The following is a 19,565-nucleotide window of genomic DNA, read 5'->3' as shown; positions in this document are numbered from 1 at the left end:
TTTGCTTAAAATATGCGTCCACAGATTCCGTGTGACCCTGATAATATAGGCCTATATTAATATAATAATCTCAACCTAGGTCTGGGTGCATTTATCATCTCGCTCTGGTGTGTGTGTGTGTGTGTGTGTGTGTGTGTGTGTGTGTGTGTGTGTGTGTGTGTGTGTGTGTGTGTGTGTCATTAAAGGTGGGCTGAGGATTCTTGAACGTGTCCTCATTTTGCACCGAAATGTGCATGAACACCTCGCTGTAAATCACGTGCGCGGCTGCGTGTGAGATGATGCTGGAGACATCTGAGGACAGTGACTGAATGAGTGAATGAATGAATGAGTGAATCTCCTGTTTTTTTGGTGTGCAGGAATCACTTGAGTGCAGCCTGCATGGGTCCACTCTGTTGTGTTTTGGCTGCGTGAATGCATGCGCGTGCATGTGCGCGCGCGCTGCCATTGTCTGCTCAGGCATGCAGGCGGATCGATAACTGATCAGCAGAGCTCGAGCACCACTCAGTCAGAAATCACACATTCATCTTTATTTATTCTCCTCCCTCCTCTTTTTCTTCTGCACGCGCTCCCCGGCGCCGTGCACGCACGTTTTTACTACAGTTTGGGGTGGATGAATGAAGCAGCTCGGTCATGTGGTCTGTAGTGAAGGAGAGGAGGCGTGTGCGCGTGCGCGTTGGAAAAAATACTCCGCGCACACACACAGCTGTCCTCTCAAACAAACACCACAGACAGAAACACCAAACTCCATTCACTTTTCTGTAATTTTAGTGAAATATGTCCAGACATGTTAACCCTCATGTTGTCCTGTCATGTTTTTTAAGTTTCTATATCATAAATTTGGTTTTCTTTCAACCAAATTCCTCCGAAATAACGCTCTTCACAAAGGAAATGAAGGATCAGATCTCTTATTTTCATAGAATTTTGGGTGTTGTATTTACTTTTATAGCATTATCCTGACTAAACTTTGACATATCTGTGATTATCCATTACCTTCATTCATCTGATCTTAACCATTAGTCAAAATCATTCATAATATCTGCTTTTTTCTTACACCAAAATTAGAAGATTTCATATAAATTAGGTTTATTGACCATGAATTCTAAAAAATAAGTGTAAAACTAGAGCAAATAAGAAGGTCTAGTGGTGAATATACTAGTGTTAATGGAAAAAAATTGCCCAAAACGTTTATATATAACATGGGGAAAAAGCAACATAAATGTAAAAACAGGGTCTAAAAGACCCGGGAGGACAACTCAAGGGTTACAGCCGAACACTGCAGACAGAACCATCATCTTTCTGATAATTTCTCCTCCAGAACATGTCTCCACTCCACTCTGACTGTTTGTGTCTGTAGCATCACATTATGCCTCATTTACATATTCAGCTCAAGAACAGAAGACTTGGGTGCATGTAACGGCCCAGACACACAGAGCCAACGGCCGACCGTCGGCAGTAAAGCCAGTCGGACTGATCAGTCTCCCCGAGTTGGTCAAAACAGTTCCTCAGAACACACCGAAGAGACCAGACGTTATACGCGCTAATCTGTATTGTCGCCCAAAAATGAAAACCGGCAGCTGATTGGATGAATGCGTCACGTGGGTCTGGTTTCTCCAGAAATTCACAGCCAGACTGTCATGGCGGCTCGTTCAGAATATGATCTCATATTGTCCTAAAATAGTTCACCGAAACGTGTTTCTGAAAACATTTGAAGAGAGAAATAGGCCGTGCAGTTGTTGAATCTGTCTTCATTTCAGATCAACAAAGGTCAGTTTAAAAGATTTTCCTCAGATTTTGAGAGACTCTAGTCACGCTCATCCTGCTCCCCGTTTCCTGGTTAGCTCTCCACCAATCAGATGGCTCATTGAGTCTGACTGCCTGCAGTGCCCGCCCCGCCGATTATACATGTCAAATCAGCCAAAATGAAGGCCGACGGCCCCTCGGACGGACGACGGCACGGAACACACCGAACAGTATATAAACACAGATATACAGATGAGTAGAAATGACATATTGCACAGTTGGAGGTAACAAAGAGTGATAAATAAATAAATATGCATAGTGCAGAATATTGTCCAGTGATGGCTCATATTGCAGAAACAGCTAGCAGTGCTACATTATGATGTTGCATTAAAGAGTCTGACTGCTGCTGGAATGAAGGACCTAGACAGATAGTAATATAGACACATACTGTACAATAGAGACAACAATATACATATAGGCACATATCAACATGATATACAAAAATACAAATAAGACATAATATCAAGACAAGTACACATGGAGTGGGATGTAAAGTGCAAAAAGTAATAGTGCAAAGTAATGTGCAAGATGCATATTGGAATGATAAGTATGTAATGTGTAGAGAAGTGGGTGAATATGAATTCAAACTTATTATAAGTCTGTTCATCACTAGTTTCGCGTGTCCAGACCTTCCTCCACGGTGCTGCGGAGGAAGGTCTGCCTAGTCCTCAAAAGACCATCGAAACATATTGTGTGGATGTGTAGGGTTGGGCATCGTTTGGATTTTAACAACTCTGATTCCAATTCCGATTCTTCCTTTCGATTCCGGTTCTTATTGATTCTGATTCTTTGAGGGGTGGAGTTGAGACGGGTCACCGAAATGGATGCCAAGAAGATTCTGAACGGAAAGTTTACTTTTAAAAAGTTGCCAAATGGTTCCATTGACAAGACCAAAGTGATCTGTGTGTTTTAACAAACTGACATCACACAAGTTTTACCTGTTTTATAATAAAAAAAATGACTCTAAATGATTAATAGATGTGTTTTGGTTTTTTTTCTGACAATTTTCTCTTTTTTTACAACTTTTTAGTCACTTTTTTAATTGTTTTGGCGGCCTTTAGAGTTTTTTGTCCCTTTTTTTTTATTATCTTTTCTCCATTTTTTGGGGCTTCTTTCAGGCGCTTTTGGACCTTTTCTAAAACCCCTTCTAGCTTTTTAACAAATGCTGTAATCACAGAAGTTGTCAGCTGTTAAATGAATTCCTAACGACTTTGATAATGGATTAATTGGTGTGGAAGCTCTCTGATTGGTTCCTTTCAGACGTGTTGATACGTCTGAAGATATATTTAGTCTCCTTTGTGTCGGACTCTTCGTGTAGGCCGTGAGTCTGAAAGTGTTTCTGTTGTTGAACGCTGCCCGACTCCCTGCAGAGGAGAGGGTGAGCAGGGTGCATGATGGGGGATGGGTTGCCCGTGGCTACGGGGCAAGATTTAAAGGTCCAGCGCCTGTTTTCTTTTCTCCGCTCGTCTCCCCTAAGATTGATGACACGGGGTCAGAGGGGGAGGAGAGGGGAGGTACTGGGGGAGGAGCAGAGCCGGGGGGGAGACAGCTGCAGGGGGGCGATGGATTTATCCACCTGCATCAGCAGCTTCTGAATGCAAACGTTGGCAGGAACGCTTCGCAGCAAACTTGGGCAAAAATGACGTTGAATGTTCCTTCTTAAAAAAGCAACAGAAATATCGAAAAAAAAACGACAGAAACAAAGTCAATTTTTACAGGCCCCTATACAATTTTATTTTATTTTTTTTCTGAGGAATAACGTAAACAAATATTTAAAAAATATTGAAAACAAATGTCAAACTTCGGGAAAAAAAACTCAAAAAAATGTAAAAAAAAAATAATTTATATAATAATTTTTTTCAACAAAAAACATTAAAAAAAAAGTATCAATGTCGAAAAAAAACACGACAAAAAACGCCCACCGCCCTGTGGAGTCTAGAAGGAGTAAAATAGTTAAGTAAAAACCTATGCCTTAACTGAAACTGAATTTATTTGTTATCACTTGAGAAGTGATCCGAAATCTTCCCAGAATCCCACATTCAGACACCCAGACTGGTCATGTTTTTTTTGAACCCTTTTTTGAAGCCTTTTTGAACCCTTTTTTGAAGGCTTTTTGAAGCCTTTTTGATGCTTTTTTCGCTGCCTTTAAACACAGACCTACTACTGAAGTTAGGGTTGAACAAGAAGTTAGTGTTGAACATGAAGTTAGCGTTGAGCATCAGCCAGGTTCATGTTTGTGTCTGTGTGTGTTTACAGTAACTCTCTGTGATTAATGGCTGCAGCTCAGCTGACCTGGTTTCTCAGCGATCAATAACGGCCCTGGGAGAGGCCTGCAGCTCTCTCTGTGTGTTCTGCTGTGAAGGAAAGAAGACGATCACATGTAGGAGAATAAACCGTGTGTTTGGGACGCTGCAGGCCGAACAGCAAGGACCAGGGCTCCATGATAATGTCATAATATTACTAAACAGACAAAGTGTTTCTGCTAAAATACAACAAACTGCTTGTTGGATTTAAAACAAACGAAAGGAAATCATTTCTAACTTTCTTTTATTTAACAAATTGAACGCATACACACGCACGCACACACACACACACACACACACACACACACACACACACACACACACACACACACACACACACACACACTTCTTTATAGGCCTTTAGGTCAGTTGTTGAAAATGTGGATGTTTTAATTGTGCTGAGGTTACATCTCCACTGCTGCATCTACGTTTTTAGCATATCCTCATCATAATATTACTTAGACAGATAATAAAGTGTTTTCAGTTCTGCTGCTTTCAGTATTCTGCTAAAATACAACAAACTGCTTGTTGAATTTAAAAGAAATGAAAGGAAATAATTTCTAACTTTCTTTTATCGTACAAATTGAACATTGAATTGAAATAAAAGGCAGCACTAAAAACAGGAACGACAGTTACATTTTAAAGTGAAGTTTTCTGCTGATATATTTTCTTTCAGCGAACGCAAAAGAATCTCTGAGTGTCTTTTGCGATGCGTTTATTGCACCGGTTCATATTGTGATGATGTGCAGCCCTAGCGAGGACTGTCACGTTCTTGTGCCGCATGTCAGTTAAACGTACTGTGTGTGTGTGTGTGTGTGTGTGTGTGTGTAGGCTAACCTGACCGTTGCTTTGAATGAGTTGGGCTGTAGGTCACCTAGTTTTGTAGGATATCATGCAAATTTCCGTTTGATGTTGTACGAACCGGTTCATAAGAATGCGTTACGAGTGTACTTGTTTCTGTTCAGCTGTAGCGTGACGGAGTTCCTCAGGGAAGCGTGTCGGATCCCTTCTGGTTTCAGAAGTTTGTGGAATGCAGTCTGTGTGTTCACACTGCAGCAGAGAGAGAGAGAGACTTTATCAGTTTCAGAGGTGAAAAGAGAACAAAAATATTCCACTTTAACCCTTCAATGTCAATTTATTTTAAGATTAGATCATTAAAAACTCTTAACAGGGCGGTTTCAGTGCTATGACGGGGTTTAAAACCAGAATGAAACTTTTCATAAATATTACGACGAGCTAAAAATGTTTGCAGCTGGGTCAGAACTACTTTCTCTAGGACTTAAGAGAGGAACGGCAGTTTCAAGATGGACCTGAAGTTAGACTTTAACAAGGGCTGCACAACAGCATGTTTAAAACCAGCTGGAACATTACCAGAGACAAGACAGGTATTTATCATTGATAAAACATAGGGTATGTGCAAAAAATTGATCGACATTCGAATCGCGATTCAAGCTCTACTGATTCAAAATGGATTCATAGAATTCCAAAAAAAATTTTTTTTTATTGTATGTCTACTGCAATCACATGGGAAAAGTAACTACATTTACATACTGTGAATCGTTTTTTTAATCAATAATCGATTCTGAATCGAAAATTGATTTTGAATTTCTGGAATTTCGAATCTTGAGCCTAAAAATCAATATCGAAATCGAATCGTGACATTTTCTGAGTCGTGCACCCCTAGAACACATGGTCTAACAGTGTCAAAGACTTCCTTGAGTAGACGAGCGGGAATGCTGTCTGAGGGACAATTTGTGGGCCGCAGATGGTGGACCACCTCAGATAGGGAGGTGGTTTGAAATGGGCTCAAACTTCTCCAGGACCGCAAGGCACATCGATGGAACAGAGGGGCCATGGTCAAAGGATGTGGTCACAGAAGATCGAAGGACAGACATTTTTTCAACCAAGAATTTAAGAAAGGAATCACAACAAAGAATTTAAGAAAGGAATCACAGAGGTCAGATGTAGGAACGATAGGGACAGAGTCACAGGGGTTTATAAGAGTGTTAAAGAGAAACCAGGTTGGAAATAGATAGAGATAGAGATATACTTTATTTATCCCGAAGGAAATTAAGGTGTCCAATAGCTTATACACAACATACATAAACATAGGCACACTGACATATGACATATGACATCCACGCACACATACATACTACAAACATACAAAGAAAGATATCAATAGTGTGATCTTACAGTAAAGTTAGGTTGTGGCATGTTTAAAGGAGCGGTGTGGAGAAAAAAAAATGCAGAAAGGTGCAATGGTATCACAGTGCAAGAGAGTGTCAGTGCAAATTCTATATCTATTCAAGTACAGCAGGCAACACAATATATCAAAAATAGAATAATCATTACTTAACTCTACATACACTAGTAAAAGACTTGAAGAAGAGTTAAAGTTAAAGTTGAAAACTGTCCATACAGACAAAGGACAGCGTGGTGTATTGACCATACAGGCAAGCTAGCAAAATGGGCAGGTGGCTAATATAGCCAGTAAGGGAGTCAAACAGTCCAATCAGTCCAGTCCAGGGTAGTTTACGTGTATGTATAAAGGCAAGATGAAGGCATGGTACAAAGGGCAGTGTGCAGAGCAGACTTAAAGACTTAAGTCAATCGCCCCCCTCCCCTTCTGTGTAGCATTGAAGAGCTGAAATGTACTCATTTTTAGCAGATTTTACAGCTCTCTGCTGATCAGACAGACTGTGCTGTAGAATTTCATATGACACTTTGAGTTTGTCCTTTTTCCACCTTCTCTCAGCTTTCCGACATGTTGGTGTGAGAGCACGGGTATAGTCCCTTAGCCAAGGCTCCGAAAGGGCTTTAGTGGGTTTCGTCCTCAGGGGAGCAACAGAGTCTAAAAGGCTTGAGGAAGTTTAAGAAGAGTAATAATTTAATCAATAATCTAATCGGAGGGGGTGTGTGGTGTAAACAGTCAATTGCATGGGCGGACTGTTACTGCGTGCTGTATGTTAGCCGCTAGCATCGAGCTGCCCACCATCGTTCCTTGTTTTGTCTTCCTGTCAACTGTGCACTTCTGTTTGGTCTGTTTATAAAGTATAAAGTATAACCGCTACAGGATAATCTTTCCTGCCACAATCCATAAAACTGAACAACAATCCACACTACATTATTGCACTATTATGCTACTTGCACATATTTAATATCATACATATTTGGACACTTTTTTCAACGTTTTTTCTGCCCTTTTTAGTTTTTTTTCAAAGTCTTTTGACGCTGTTTACAAAAGCTTTTGTCGCTTTTTCTGACATTTGTTGCCTTTTGATGTTTTTGTCTCTTTTCTCAATCCATGCAGACATGTCACGGGACATCTCTAGATAGTAGGAGAACTCCAGACCCCAGACCCAATGATCATGAGTGACTACAGATTATTGGTGATTGTGTATTTTGTTTATTTGAAGGCAGAGACTGAATCGTCTCGGTGCAGCTTGAATGTTCAGAGAGACTTTTAATAAATCAGACCGGCTGAGCAGCGAGCAATCGATATAAAACTAATTTTATAGCCAGGATCGTCATCGTAACTCTCTCTCTATAACACACACACACACACACACACACACACACACACACACACACACACAGATACAGAGAGACTCACACAGAGACACACACACACACAAGCACAAGTACCTCAACATTTGCCCTTAAGTACAGTACTGGAGTAAATGTACTTAATTATATCGCCTTTTGTGGCATTTTTGAAGTTGTCACTTTTTAGATGTTCTTTTTTGGTGTAACTTTAACATTCGTACAGTGCTTGATTAATGTACATGTATTGGGGAGAGGGGTGTGAAAATATGAGGTGTGTGTGTGTGTGTGTGTTGAGGGGGTCCTTGTCTATCTGGCAAGTTCATTAGCTGAGGGTGGTATCTGAGTGAAAATGGGAGTTTAAAAACCCAGAAACCCACTCAGCGTAGGGACGTGTCCCCCTCCACTCAGACCCTGGTCCTGGTTCAGAGGGTCGAGTGTCGGCCTGCATTGTGTTTGCTCGGCTGTAAAGTTTGCTGCCTCGCTGTGACAGATTGGGGGGAGGAGGGGTTCATTGACAAAGTGACGGCTCCCCGGGGCCCAGACGCCCTCCTCCTCTTCCTCCACTCATCTGTTTCCTCTCTCCCTCAAGGGGGGGCGGGGGGCGGTCCCGTCTGTTCTCACACAGATGATGGGGCAGATGTTGTCTGGACAACAACAAAACTCTCCTAATGCTGCAGCCGGGGAGGGTTTGGACCAGTGCTGGAGGTTTGACAGACAGACAGACAGACAGACAGACAGTTACTTACTTACTTTATGGATCCCCAAGGGGAAATTCAAGGTCCCAGTAGCTTACAGACATCACACACACACAAATACATACACACACACACACACACACGTACACAGACATGCACACAGACACACACGCACGCAGACACACGCATGCCCGCACCCACAGACACACACACACACACACACACACACACACACACGATTGCAGTTATACTGAGCTTTTCTTTAGGTCAGCTGTTAGATTGAGGTTCTTGTTGTCTTTGCCGAGGTTTCACGGCTGAAACAGGAAGTGACGGCTGCTGACGGATTCCCACAGCTGCAGCTGTTTGCAGAGATACAGATGTTCAGATTGCATGACAGCGCAGCGAGCGTATGTGCAAACCGTGTTGACTGTTCCCATGGGAACAGGCTAACAGATGGCTGCTGGTTGAACGAACAAATCTGCAAAAAGCACAAGCACAGAGATCTATACAGATCGAAGGATGAACGCTACACTAAGAGCGGCGTGCAAGAGGCGTTCAGGGAACCAGAGAGAAGGCCGGAGACTTTTCTCAAGAGGCTATTCAACTCTTTACAGAAAATAAGCTTCAGACCAAGGTTATTATAGTTTAAATGCACTTGAAGGCATCTTGATTTCCCAGAGAAAAAAAGAGACGGAGGGACTGAGGAAACAGTTCAGAGCTCGTGTTTGGTGTTTTAAAACTTTCTAGTGGCAGAGATAGAGGCAGTGATGGTGTGTGTGTGTGTGTGTGTGTGTGTGTGTGTGCGTGCGCGCGTTGGTTGGATAATGACGATCTCTAGTACTCTTTCTTTCTCCTCCTCCTGTGTGTGTGTGTGTGTCTCTTCTTATCGCTCACAGAGAAAGGTTCGAGGCTGTGTGTGAGAGGCTATAAATAGAGTGTGTGTGTGTGTGTGTGTGTGTGTGTGTGTGTGTGTGTGGAGTGGAAGCTGTTTTGGGCTCCAGCTGGATGTTGGCTGCGAGTGTGAAAGCCCGGCGGTCACAGCAGAAATAAATCTGTTTATTTCAGAGGAATCTGTTCAACTTGACTGAACTTTGACGAGTTAATTCACACCGGAGGTGTAGAGACAGTTATGAACTATAAACTATGAACTTTTGCACATCTCTTAACGTGTGTGCACATCCTGCACTAATTCATACAGCCTTTTTCTTAATGTTAAACAGTTATATGTATGTGTTAGTTGTTTCTGTATTTATTTCATATTAATGTTCAATATGTTTATGAATGCACCAACAACACAAGGCAAACTCCTCCTAAGTGCTACTGACTTGGCAATAAATTTAATCGATTAGCCGACAAAATCATACTAGTGTTAGTCGAGTGAAAATATTGTTTGGGAGGGAGAAACAAAAAACATTTTCCGTGTGAGAAAGAGAGACCTAAACTACCTTTTGCATGTGGAAAGTAACAAAGGAAAGTAATGATATGGATCTGTGAGTGTGAAGAGTTCCCATGGCTTTGCATCTCATATGTTGCCCTATGATCTCCGTAATATATGCACACACACACACACACACACACACACACACACACACACACATGCACATAGACTTGGTCGGCCAGATGTGTGTGTGTGACCTCTGACCCTGATGTCTGGAGCGCACAAAAGCCTCTCAATAATTTCTTTGGGCTCATTTTGCATGATAAAGTCAGACACGCACACACACACACACACACACACACACACACACACACACACACACACACACACACACACACACACACACACACACACACACACACACACACACACACACACACATATATACACACACACACACACACGTAAATGTGATTATGTGTCTGAATGGTGACCTCTGTCCGATATGAGAACGTGTCTGGGTCGGAGGCCGTGAGAACGCGCTGATCTGCATCTGGACACGTTTTAATGAATTAGTTATATTATAATCATACTCGTTAAGTTATGCCTCCCATCCTCTAGCAGACTGGGAGCGTGTGACACCGTCTCACTTCTAAAGACAAATCTGTCAGAATAATAAGACTTCAAAATTGTCTGAATGTCAAGTCCTCCAAATGTTACCAGTTCTTTCTTCAGATATCACAATTTTTTCCTTTGAATATTACTGTGTGTGTGTGTGTGTGTGTGTGTGTGTGTGTGTGTGTGTGTGTGTGTGTAACTGCCGGCTCGTTCTTCTCTTCTGTAACTCGCTGCTCAACTTTTTAATTGAAAAAGAAGTCGGACTAAATGTCATGTCACAAACACACACAGACACACACACACACACACAGACAGCTGGCCCTTTAGCTCACAGATCACCATGGCGACTGAAGTCGACCTCCAGAATACTGATGAGAAACTCCTCTGTGGACTTCCCATCATGCATCAGGCTGATTCTACAGACTTCATGTGTATGTGTGTTTTTGTTTGTGTGTGTGCGAGTGTGCTCCCACATTTCCGGTTGCCTAGCGACAATTAATGCACAGATTGGCTGTAACATCTGTCACAGTAAACGCTGTATTCCTGTTTCTGTTTTCACTTGATTTCCGTTTTCATCCTTCTCCTCTCTTCTTAATTCAGATTTTTTGCTCAGATCTGATTTTTTGTTGTCTGTTCACGTGACCTTTTAAAATGTGGCCTCTATCAGATTCCAGTGTGAACTGTTTGTGGTTTTGAACTGACCCGCATGATCAAAAGACCAATAACAATGACATCAGACGCAGCACGCTGTCGCTCTAAAGTTAGGGGGGTTATGGAAGAAGTCAGCATTTTAGCTTTTATTTCTAAATGTTTGTGTAAAGGCAGCCGTAACATTAATGAGAATACACTAATGAGGTCTAACACCTCCCTCTCCCTCCATTGACTTGCTCCATCACTGGTCTCCATTTTGTCAGCCTAGTCAAGTTTTTAATGTTACTGTCTGTGTCTCGGGCTAACTCCTGCCGGACCATAATTGTGACAAATGTCGATGTAGATTGACGTAAAAGTCCCATGAAATCCACCTTGGTTGTTCACTCTGCGGCCGCATTGCAAAAAATCTGACCTGGGTCTGATTCAGGACCACATAGGAAGTGGTCTACATCTGATCTGAGTCTGACCTGGTCACTTTACCCCAAAAAAAATCTGATTTGGGCCACTTTTGCCTGCAGTCTGAATGTAGCCTTACTTATTGCTACTTACTATACACTATACACTAGGGGTGCACGATTCAGAAAATGTCACGATTCGATTCAAAAACGATTCTCAATATAAAAAAAAAAAAAAAGGATTCAAGGTATGTAAATGTAGTTACTTTCCCATGTGATTGCAGTAGACATAACATTTAAAAAATAAAATTATAAAAAAATAAAATAAAATTCTTTAAAAAAAATTTTAATTAAAAAATATGACTCCATTTTTGGAATATTATGAATTGATTTTCGATTCAAAAACGATTCACAGTATGTAAATGTAGTTACTTTTCCCATGTGATTGCAGTAGACATACATTTAAAAAAATCTAATAATAAAAAAAATAATTAAAAAAATAATATTTTTTTTATTAAAATATATGAATTGATTTTTGGAATTCTATGAATTGATTTTGAATCGGTAGAGCTTGAATTACGATTCAAATGTGAATCGATTTTTTTTGCACACCCCTACTATACACACTGCGTGCGAACCCTAACCCAGAAAGCAGTTTATTGCCACAGTAGTGGAACTACATGGAATTTGCCTTGGTGATTAGTTGCATACATACAAACAAACATATTAAACGTTGATAAGAATAATCAATAAATACAGAGTGTATATGGCAACGACCCTGTTAGTTATACCCATGAGAAGAGAGGAATATGCTTCATATTATGAAGACCTGCTGTATGCCAATGATCCATGACTTTGTATGTATTTAACTGCATCTATACTATTTATGTCCCTGTAAATTGTTCCCTTCAAGTGGACTTAAATAAATTCTTAAAATGTGTGTGTGTGCGCTTGTGTGTGCGTGTGTTGCAGGGCTGAGCCACGGTGACGCCGACACCCTGGAGTGTCTGTACTACAACGTGAACTACGAGGCAGAGCGGACCAATCAGAGTGGCGTGGAGCGCTGCGAGGGCGAGGCGGACAAACGCTCGCACTGCTACGCCTCGTGGAGGAACAGCTCAGGCTCCATCCAGCTGGTGAAGAAAGGCTGCTGGCTGGACGACTTCAACTGCTACGACCGGTACAAACACATAGAAACACACACGGGCCAAACTCCAGGCCCGCGGGCAGAACCCAGCCCCAATTATTTGTAGCTGCTAGCGTAGCACGCCCTCATACTCTGCTTCTGACTGGCTAGTAGTCCTTACCTAGGTACTGTCAGGACACGCCCTCAAACTCTGCTTCTGACTGGCTAGTAGTCCTTACCTAGGTACTGTCAGGGCACGCCCTCATACTCTGCTTCTGACTGGCTAGTAGTCCTTACCTAGGTACTGAGCATGTGTGACTCCCAACAAAGATGGAACAGAAGTGCGATGTCTCACTATGTAGCTAAAACGGAGAGCTCAACACACAGGGTGAAAAGAGGAGCTGCAGCAATGTGCAGTACAACAAATATATGGTGTTTTCTGAAAATTAAACCATGTAAACCTATTCTGATACAACCTCTAAATACAATTATGAACCTGAAAATGAGCATAATATGAGCACTTTAAAACACTACCGGGACATGAACACCTGTTTCCTGGTGAAAGTCTTGTGTTTTCTCCTTAACTTCTTCAGGACATGATCACCTGTTTCCTGGTGAAAGTCTTGTGTTTTCTCCTTAACTTCTTCAGGACATGATCACCTGTTTCCTGGGTGAAAGTAGTGTTTTAGGAGCCAAACATCCCCCCCGACCTCCCCCCTACGAGGATCTTCATGCTCTGATACAGCAGCAGACAATGTGCTGCTGACAGTAATAAATACTAGAATACATACCAGTTACACAGCTTTACTTTACTCAGATATATGTACTAATGCTTCATGAGAACAGGCTGGATCAGGTGTAACAGGAAGTGTGATGGTTTTGGACTGAGCCCACCATTTTTTGTTTATGTTTTTGACGCTTTTTTTCATCGTTTTGTCACTTTTTCGTCACGTTTGTCGGGTTTTATTTTTTGACGTTTTTGATGCTTTTTAAGAAAAGTATTGTCGCTTTTTAGACATTTTCGCCGCAAATGACCATGTTTTTGAACGTTAGACATTTTGGGTCTTTTTTCCACATTTTTGTCGCCTCTCCAACATTAGTCATAATTTTGTTTACTTTTCGGCATTTTGGCACTTTTTTCGTTTTTTTTTTTTTTCGTGTTATCTTCATCTTTTCCCTGTCTCAGAAATCTGATTGGACAGTTTGTGTCTCCGTCTCTCAGACAGGAGTGCGTGGCGACGGAGGACAGTCCTCAGGTCTTCTTCTGCTGCTGCGAGGGAAACTTCTGCAACGAGAGGTTCACACACCTGCCGGACGCCAACGGACCGCGTGAGTCTCTCACACATTTCTCCATCTTTTCTAATATTTTGTTTGTGTTTTTACCTGATGAACGTGTGTGTGTGTGTGTGTGTGTGTGTGTGTGTGCGTGCTTACGTATGTGTGTATCAGTGATCAAAGCCCCGCCCCCCAGCGTGTTGAGCGTCATGGTGTACTGCCTGCTTCCCGTCTCCATGATGACTATGGTGCTGCTCGCTGCCGTCTGGATGTACCGCCACCGGAAACCTCCGTACGGACACGCCCACATCAACCAGGTCAGCGAAATCTAGAAGACACTAAAGCAGTCAAAAAGCAAAGTACAAGCAGAAAGAAAAAAGACTCAAAAGAAGTACAGGTACCTCAAATCTGTAGCCTACTATAGTACAGTGCCTGAGTAAATGTACTTAGTTATTTTCCTTCACTGGGAGCTGAGAATGTTATTTAGACTTTTTTCTGTTTTATTCTGTGGGAGGAAGTGTCCTCATGTTCACAACAGTTTCTGGAGCAGATGAAAGATAATAAATATATATTTATCCACTCACACACAGAGACAACATGGAGTCACAGCGCCCTCTGGTGGGCTGCGTTGGAACTAATAATGTTCATATTATTATTGGGGGTTGCTTTTTAGATCAGCCTCCAGTGCTGCAAGGCTTTTAACTCACATTAACAAACGAGCACACATCACACCTGTTTTAGCTTCACTTCACCAGTCCTGTATAGAATTCAATTTAAATGGTCCTTACTTTTAGAGCCCTGCACGGTCAAGTTCCTCCCTACATCTCGGACTTGATTCAGCTTCATACTCCCAGCCGTAGCCTGAGGTCATTAGGTCAGAGGCTATTAGTGGTTCCCCGCACTCATTTTAAAACTAGAGGGGACCGATCTTTCCGATCAGTGGCTCCTAGGCCATGGAATGATTTGCCTCCCTCTCTACGTTGTGTGAATTCTGTCGAATCTTTTAAAAAGCAATTGAAGACTCTGCTATTCAAGCTTTTAGTTAGTCGAGGGGTCTTTATAGTTGTTTGTTTTGTTTTGTGGGACCAGGGACTACAGGTGGAAATTAGCAATTGTTGCTATAACCTGGCCCAAGACATATTCTCTTGTATTACAAGTTTAATGTGTATTTGTGCTAGGGCTGTGCTCGATTGAAGAAATTCTTAGTCGACTAACACTCATTCAATCGTATCGACTAATCGATTAGTTAATTTAATTGACAGATCTGTAAATCTGAGTTTGTCCGCAAAGAGTCATGCAAAAGCACCACTTTAATTCTTGCGTTTACCAGAGATGTGCTCGTACGTTTCTTGGAAATAAGTCATTCAGCATGAAAAAAGCATAAAACATGACTAATCGACTAAAGAAATCTTAGTTGACTAAGACCAAAACGACCGATTAGTCGACTAATCGACTAAGAGGGAGCAGCCCTAATTTGTGCATTGTCCCTGTTTCAAATAAATCAATTTCATCAAAATGATGTGAAAATACTTTTAATTTAAAGTAACATTTTCTAGAGGGCGTACCCCTAAACCCGCCCACCAAACCGAGGGAAACCCCACAGATGGAACAGCTGTTATTTCCTGCAGCAGAATCAGAGTGATGGATGGGTCTTTTTCTGATATAATGTGATCTGTAACTCTGTGTGTGTGTGTGTCTCTCTGTGTCTCTCTGTGTCTCTCTGTGTGTGTGTGTGTGTGTGTGTGTGTGTGTAGGACCCTGCAGCACCCTCCTCCCCCCCTCTGCTCCGTCTGCAGCCCCTGCAGCTGTTGGAAGTGAAGGCCAGCGGACGCTTCGGCTGCGTCTGGAAAGCTCAGATGATGAACCAACACGTGGCCGTCAAGATCTTCCCCTTCCAGGTTCTCCTTATTCTGTCTCTGGTTCTTCTTACTCTCTCTGGTTCTTCTTTCTCTCTGGTTCTTCTTACTCTCTCTGGTTCTTCTTACTCTTTCTCTGGTTCCTCTTACTCTCTCTCCGGTTCTTCTTACTCTCTCTCCGGTTCTTCTTACTCTCTCTCCGGTTCCTCTTACTCTCTCTCCGGTTCCTCTTACTCTCTCTCCGGTTCTTCTTACTCTCTCTTTGGTTCTTCTTACTCTCTCTCTGGTTCTTCTTTCTCTCTGGTTCCTCTTACTCTCTCTCTGGTTCTTCTTACTCTCTCTCCGGTTCCTCTTACTCTCTCTCCAGTTCCTCTTACTCTCTCTCTGGTTCTTCTACATTTCTTTTTAAACTCTACGGTTCTTCTCTCTCTATGGCTGAGTGTCACTCCGTCTGTTGCTTTCATGTCTAGAAAGTTTTTCACATCTCCTCTTCCTCTTTCAGTGATTTTAGAGTCTCTTGATTTTCGTATTCTCCCGTTGGTTGTGACAGAATAAGGAGTCTTGGCAGACGGAGACGGACATCTTCATGACTCCGGGGATGAGACATGAAAACATCCTGAAGTTCATCGCTGCAGAGAAACGAGGAAATCACCACGACGCAGAACTGTGGCTCATCACCCAGTTCCACCAGAGGGTGAGGGGAACTCTATTACACCTAGATCTACATTTACATTTAACATTTGGGGTTTTATTTTACTTTAATTAACATATTGTTGACAATTGCATTTGTATGTGTGTGTGTGTGTATGTGTGCATGTGTGTGTGTGGGTGCATGTGTGTGTGCATGTGTGTTTGTGCATGTGTGTGTATGGGTGCATGTGTGTGTGTGTGTGTGTGTGTGTGTGTGTTTGTGTGTGTGTGTGTGTGTGTGTGTGTGTGTGTGTGTGTGTGTGTCTGTGTGCAGGGCTCTCTGGCAGACTTCCTGAAGGGAAACATCGTCAGCTGGACCGAGCTGTGCCACGTAGCCGAGTCGATGGCGTGCGGCCTGGCTTACCTTCACGAAGACATTCCTCGCCTGAAGGGGGAGGGGCCCAAACCGGCCATCGCCCACAGGTCTGCCTGCAACACTTACTCCACTGTTACATCTTCACCTACGCTGTCTCTGATTGGCTCCCACATTCTCTATCAACATATCTGAACACTTTTTTTAACCAAAGCTTTGACACACGTCTCATTTCATCACGGCGAGGTAAAGATGGTGTTCCTGCTGCGTTTAAGGGCCTCTAGGAAGGTAGAAAAACATCATGAATAGTTTGTGCAGAAATGAAGAAATTATAAAGTCATCATATCAAACACACAATCTGATCATTTAGTTTCAGCTTCCAACAAATATTTTTCACTGCTTATTTTTGCTTTAGTTTTAGTTTACTTTTATAACCTCTTAACCCTCCGGTTTAATGTTCCTCTTTCTCTCTCTCTCTCTCTCTCTCTCTCTCTCTCTCTCTCTCTCTCTCTCTCTCTCTCTCTCTCTGTGTCTCAGGGACTTTAAGAGTAAGAACGTCATGTTGCGTTTGGACCTCACGGCGGTGATCGGGGACTTTGGTCTCGCCGTTCGCTTCGAGCCGGGGGAACCGCCCGGAGAGACGCACGGACAGGTGAGCTGCTCCGCCTGCAGACGGATGCTGGGGGCACGCTGAGCATTGTTCTAATGTTTGTGTGTGTGTGTGTGTGTGTGTGTGTGTGTGTGTGTGTGTGTGCAGGTGGGCACCAGGCGTTACATGGCTCCGGAGGTTTTAGAGGGAGCCATCAACTTCCAGCGAGATGCCTTCCTCCGAATCGACATGTACGCCATGGGACTGGTGCTGTGGGAGCTGGTGTCCCGCTGCAAGGCTGCCGATGGTAACACACACACACACACACACACACACACACACACACACACACACACACACACACACACACACACACACACAGACAGACAGAACTCTCTCTTTATTTGAACTTTGAAGAAAGAAAATGCAACCTACAGGAAACAGAAGTTAAAATAACTGTGTGTGTGTGTGTCTGTGTGTGTCTGTGTCTGTGTGTGTGTTAGGTCCGGTGGATGAGTACATGCTGCCGTTTGAGGAGGAGGTGGGTCAGCATCCGTCTCTGGAGGATCTTCAGGAAGTCGTCGTCCACAAGAAGCTGAGACCGGCCGTCAAAGAGCTCTGGCTCAAACACAGCGTGAGTCATGTTGTTTTAGTCTCCAGAAAACAGAACTGTATGATGATGTATGAACTGATGTATTCTGTGCTCCTGCCTCTGTCTTTCTAACGCAGAAAAGAAAGAATGAACAGATATATTTGACTTCTGAACAGGAAATAATGTCTAAAATAAGGCCCAAAGGCCTGTCAAATCTGACTCCAATTTATTAATTCCCGTGCCTTCTTACATCGGAGTTAAGTTTACCAGAACACAAGGATCAATCTGAGACGAAGAGTTCAGTTAAGCAAAGTTTACTGAGTCCAGCATAAGAGTTACAACACAACTGTGGGTTCACAAACAGCATCTGAGTTTCCCTAGCAACAGACACTTTAAGTCAGAGCTGGTCCACCAAGATCTCGTCTGAAAATGAACTCTGATCTGAGTTTTCCCTGTGACTTTATTCTCTCCTCACAGGGGGGTGTCTCCTAGTTTCTAGTGAGAAACTGTTATCTTCACTAACACACACGCACACACACACAAGGTTGGGACCTTGTGGTCCAACGTAACTACCTTTCCTGTGCTCCTGCCTCCGTCTTTCTAACGCAGAAAACAAAGAATGAACAGATGTATTTTGTTTCGTGCAGGGCCTGGCTCAGATCTGTGAGACGGTGGAGGAGTGCTGGGATCACGACGCCGAAGCTCGCCTCTCGGCCGGCTGCGTGGAGGAGCGGATCGCTCAGGCTCGCCGCCACAACGGCACCATCGGCCTGCCTTCCTCCGACCACCATGCCCTACTCGTACCCGTTCCCATGGTAACCAACGTGGACATAGCGCCCAAAGAGACCAATACATGAGGAGCACGAAGAGAGACGAGACAACGACAAATAACTGAATAACTTGTTTTAGAGGCCTGATGTTACCACACACACACACACACACACACACACACACACACACACACACACACACACACACACACACACACACTTTTCATCTTTTCTCAGTGGATTTTAAAACCGGTCGTGAAAGCAGCTGCTATTTGATTCTCTCTGTCCGTTTGGACAGATATTACCAGCACACGTCCTCGTTTTTCTCTCAGATTCATTTGTGTCTTTTTAGTTTTTTTTTAAACCAGATGTGTGTGTGTGTGTGTGTGTGTTCTGTGATGCACACAGACACACAAACAGGAAACCCGACTCTGAAGCATCCAGGTCCGACTCAGTGAATGCTCTTCTATCTCCAGGTTACCTCAGCGACGACTTTCATCACTCTGGAAGATTTTTTTAAACGTTTTCCTCGTGCATTCTTCCCTCCGCTGTCCTCTTCTACTTCCTCCAGGTCTGGACTTATCTTCCTACCTAGAAACCTAGCAACCGCGTCACCTAACAACCTTCTACCATCAACCGACCGTTGGGATGTTTTTTTTTACTACAATGCTGCAAAACGCGATGACTGTTAACGCAACAAATACAGACTGTATAACATTTGTTGTTCTACCTTTTCTTGGACTAGTTTTCTTTTTTATTTCCTGCGACCACACACTACTACTCACACACGACAAACCTTCGGATCCAACGGGTTGTATCCAAAAACAAGACAGGAAGAAACAGGAAGTCAGGTCAGAAGGAGAGACGGTGGAAAACAGAACCCAGAAAGACTGGACCGTTTGTTCTGAACGTGAAGGCCGCCTCTCTCTCTCTCTGTCTCTCTCTGAAGATTGAGAGAAGTGCGA

The 19,565-nt window shown here is 42.9% G+C and overlaps 2 protein-coding genes across 2 annotated transcripts in view; one reads left to right on the top strand and one right to left on the bottom strand.

The window, feature by feature from the left end:
• LOC116061931 (activin receptor type-2B-like) overlaps window positions 1-18,812 on the top strand; it is a 20,067-nt gene extending 1,255 nt beyond the window's left edge. Inside the window, exons 2-11 of the mRNA XM_031316304.2 lie at window positions 12,362-12,569; window positions 13,738-13,844; window positions 13,965-14,107; window positions 15,545-15,688; window positions 16,197-16,340; window positions 16,611-16,759; window positions 17,187-17,301; window positions 17,407-17,545; window positions 17,742-17,872; window positions 18,478-18,812. Coding sequence (XP_031172164.1) covers window positions 12,362-12,569; window positions 13,738-13,844; window positions 13,965-14,107; window positions 15,545-15,688; window positions 16,197-16,340; window positions 16,611-16,759; window positions 17,187-17,301; window positions 17,407-17,545; window positions 17,742-17,872; window positions 18,478-18,687 — 1,490 coding nt within the window. The 3' untranslated portion in view covers window positions 18,688-18,812. The remainder of the gene's footprint in view (window positions 1-12,361; window positions 12,570-13,737; window positions 13,845-13,964; window positions 14,108-15,544; window positions 15,689-16,196; window positions 16,341-16,610; window positions 16,760-17,186; window positions 17,302-17,406; window positions 17,546-17,741; window positions 17,873-18,477) is intronic.
• LOC116057839 (protein NLRC3-like) overlaps window positions 1-19,565 on the bottom strand; it is a 556,293-nt gene that overhangs the window by 247,671 nt on the left and 289,057 nt on the right. The gene's annotated exons all lie outside the window — the stretch shown is intronic.

The sequence above is a fragment of the Sander lucioperca genome, chromosome 23 (genome assembly GCF_008315115.2).
Source record: "Sander lucioperca isolate FBNREF2018 chromosome 23, SLUC_FBN_1.2, whole genome shotgun sequence".
Lineage (NCBI taxonomy): Eukaryota > Metazoa > Chordata > Actinopteri > Perciformes > Percidae > Sander > Sander lucioperca.
The sequence above is the reverse complement of the archived record's forward strand: the minus strand, read 5'-3'. Positions and strand labels throughout refer to the sequence as shown.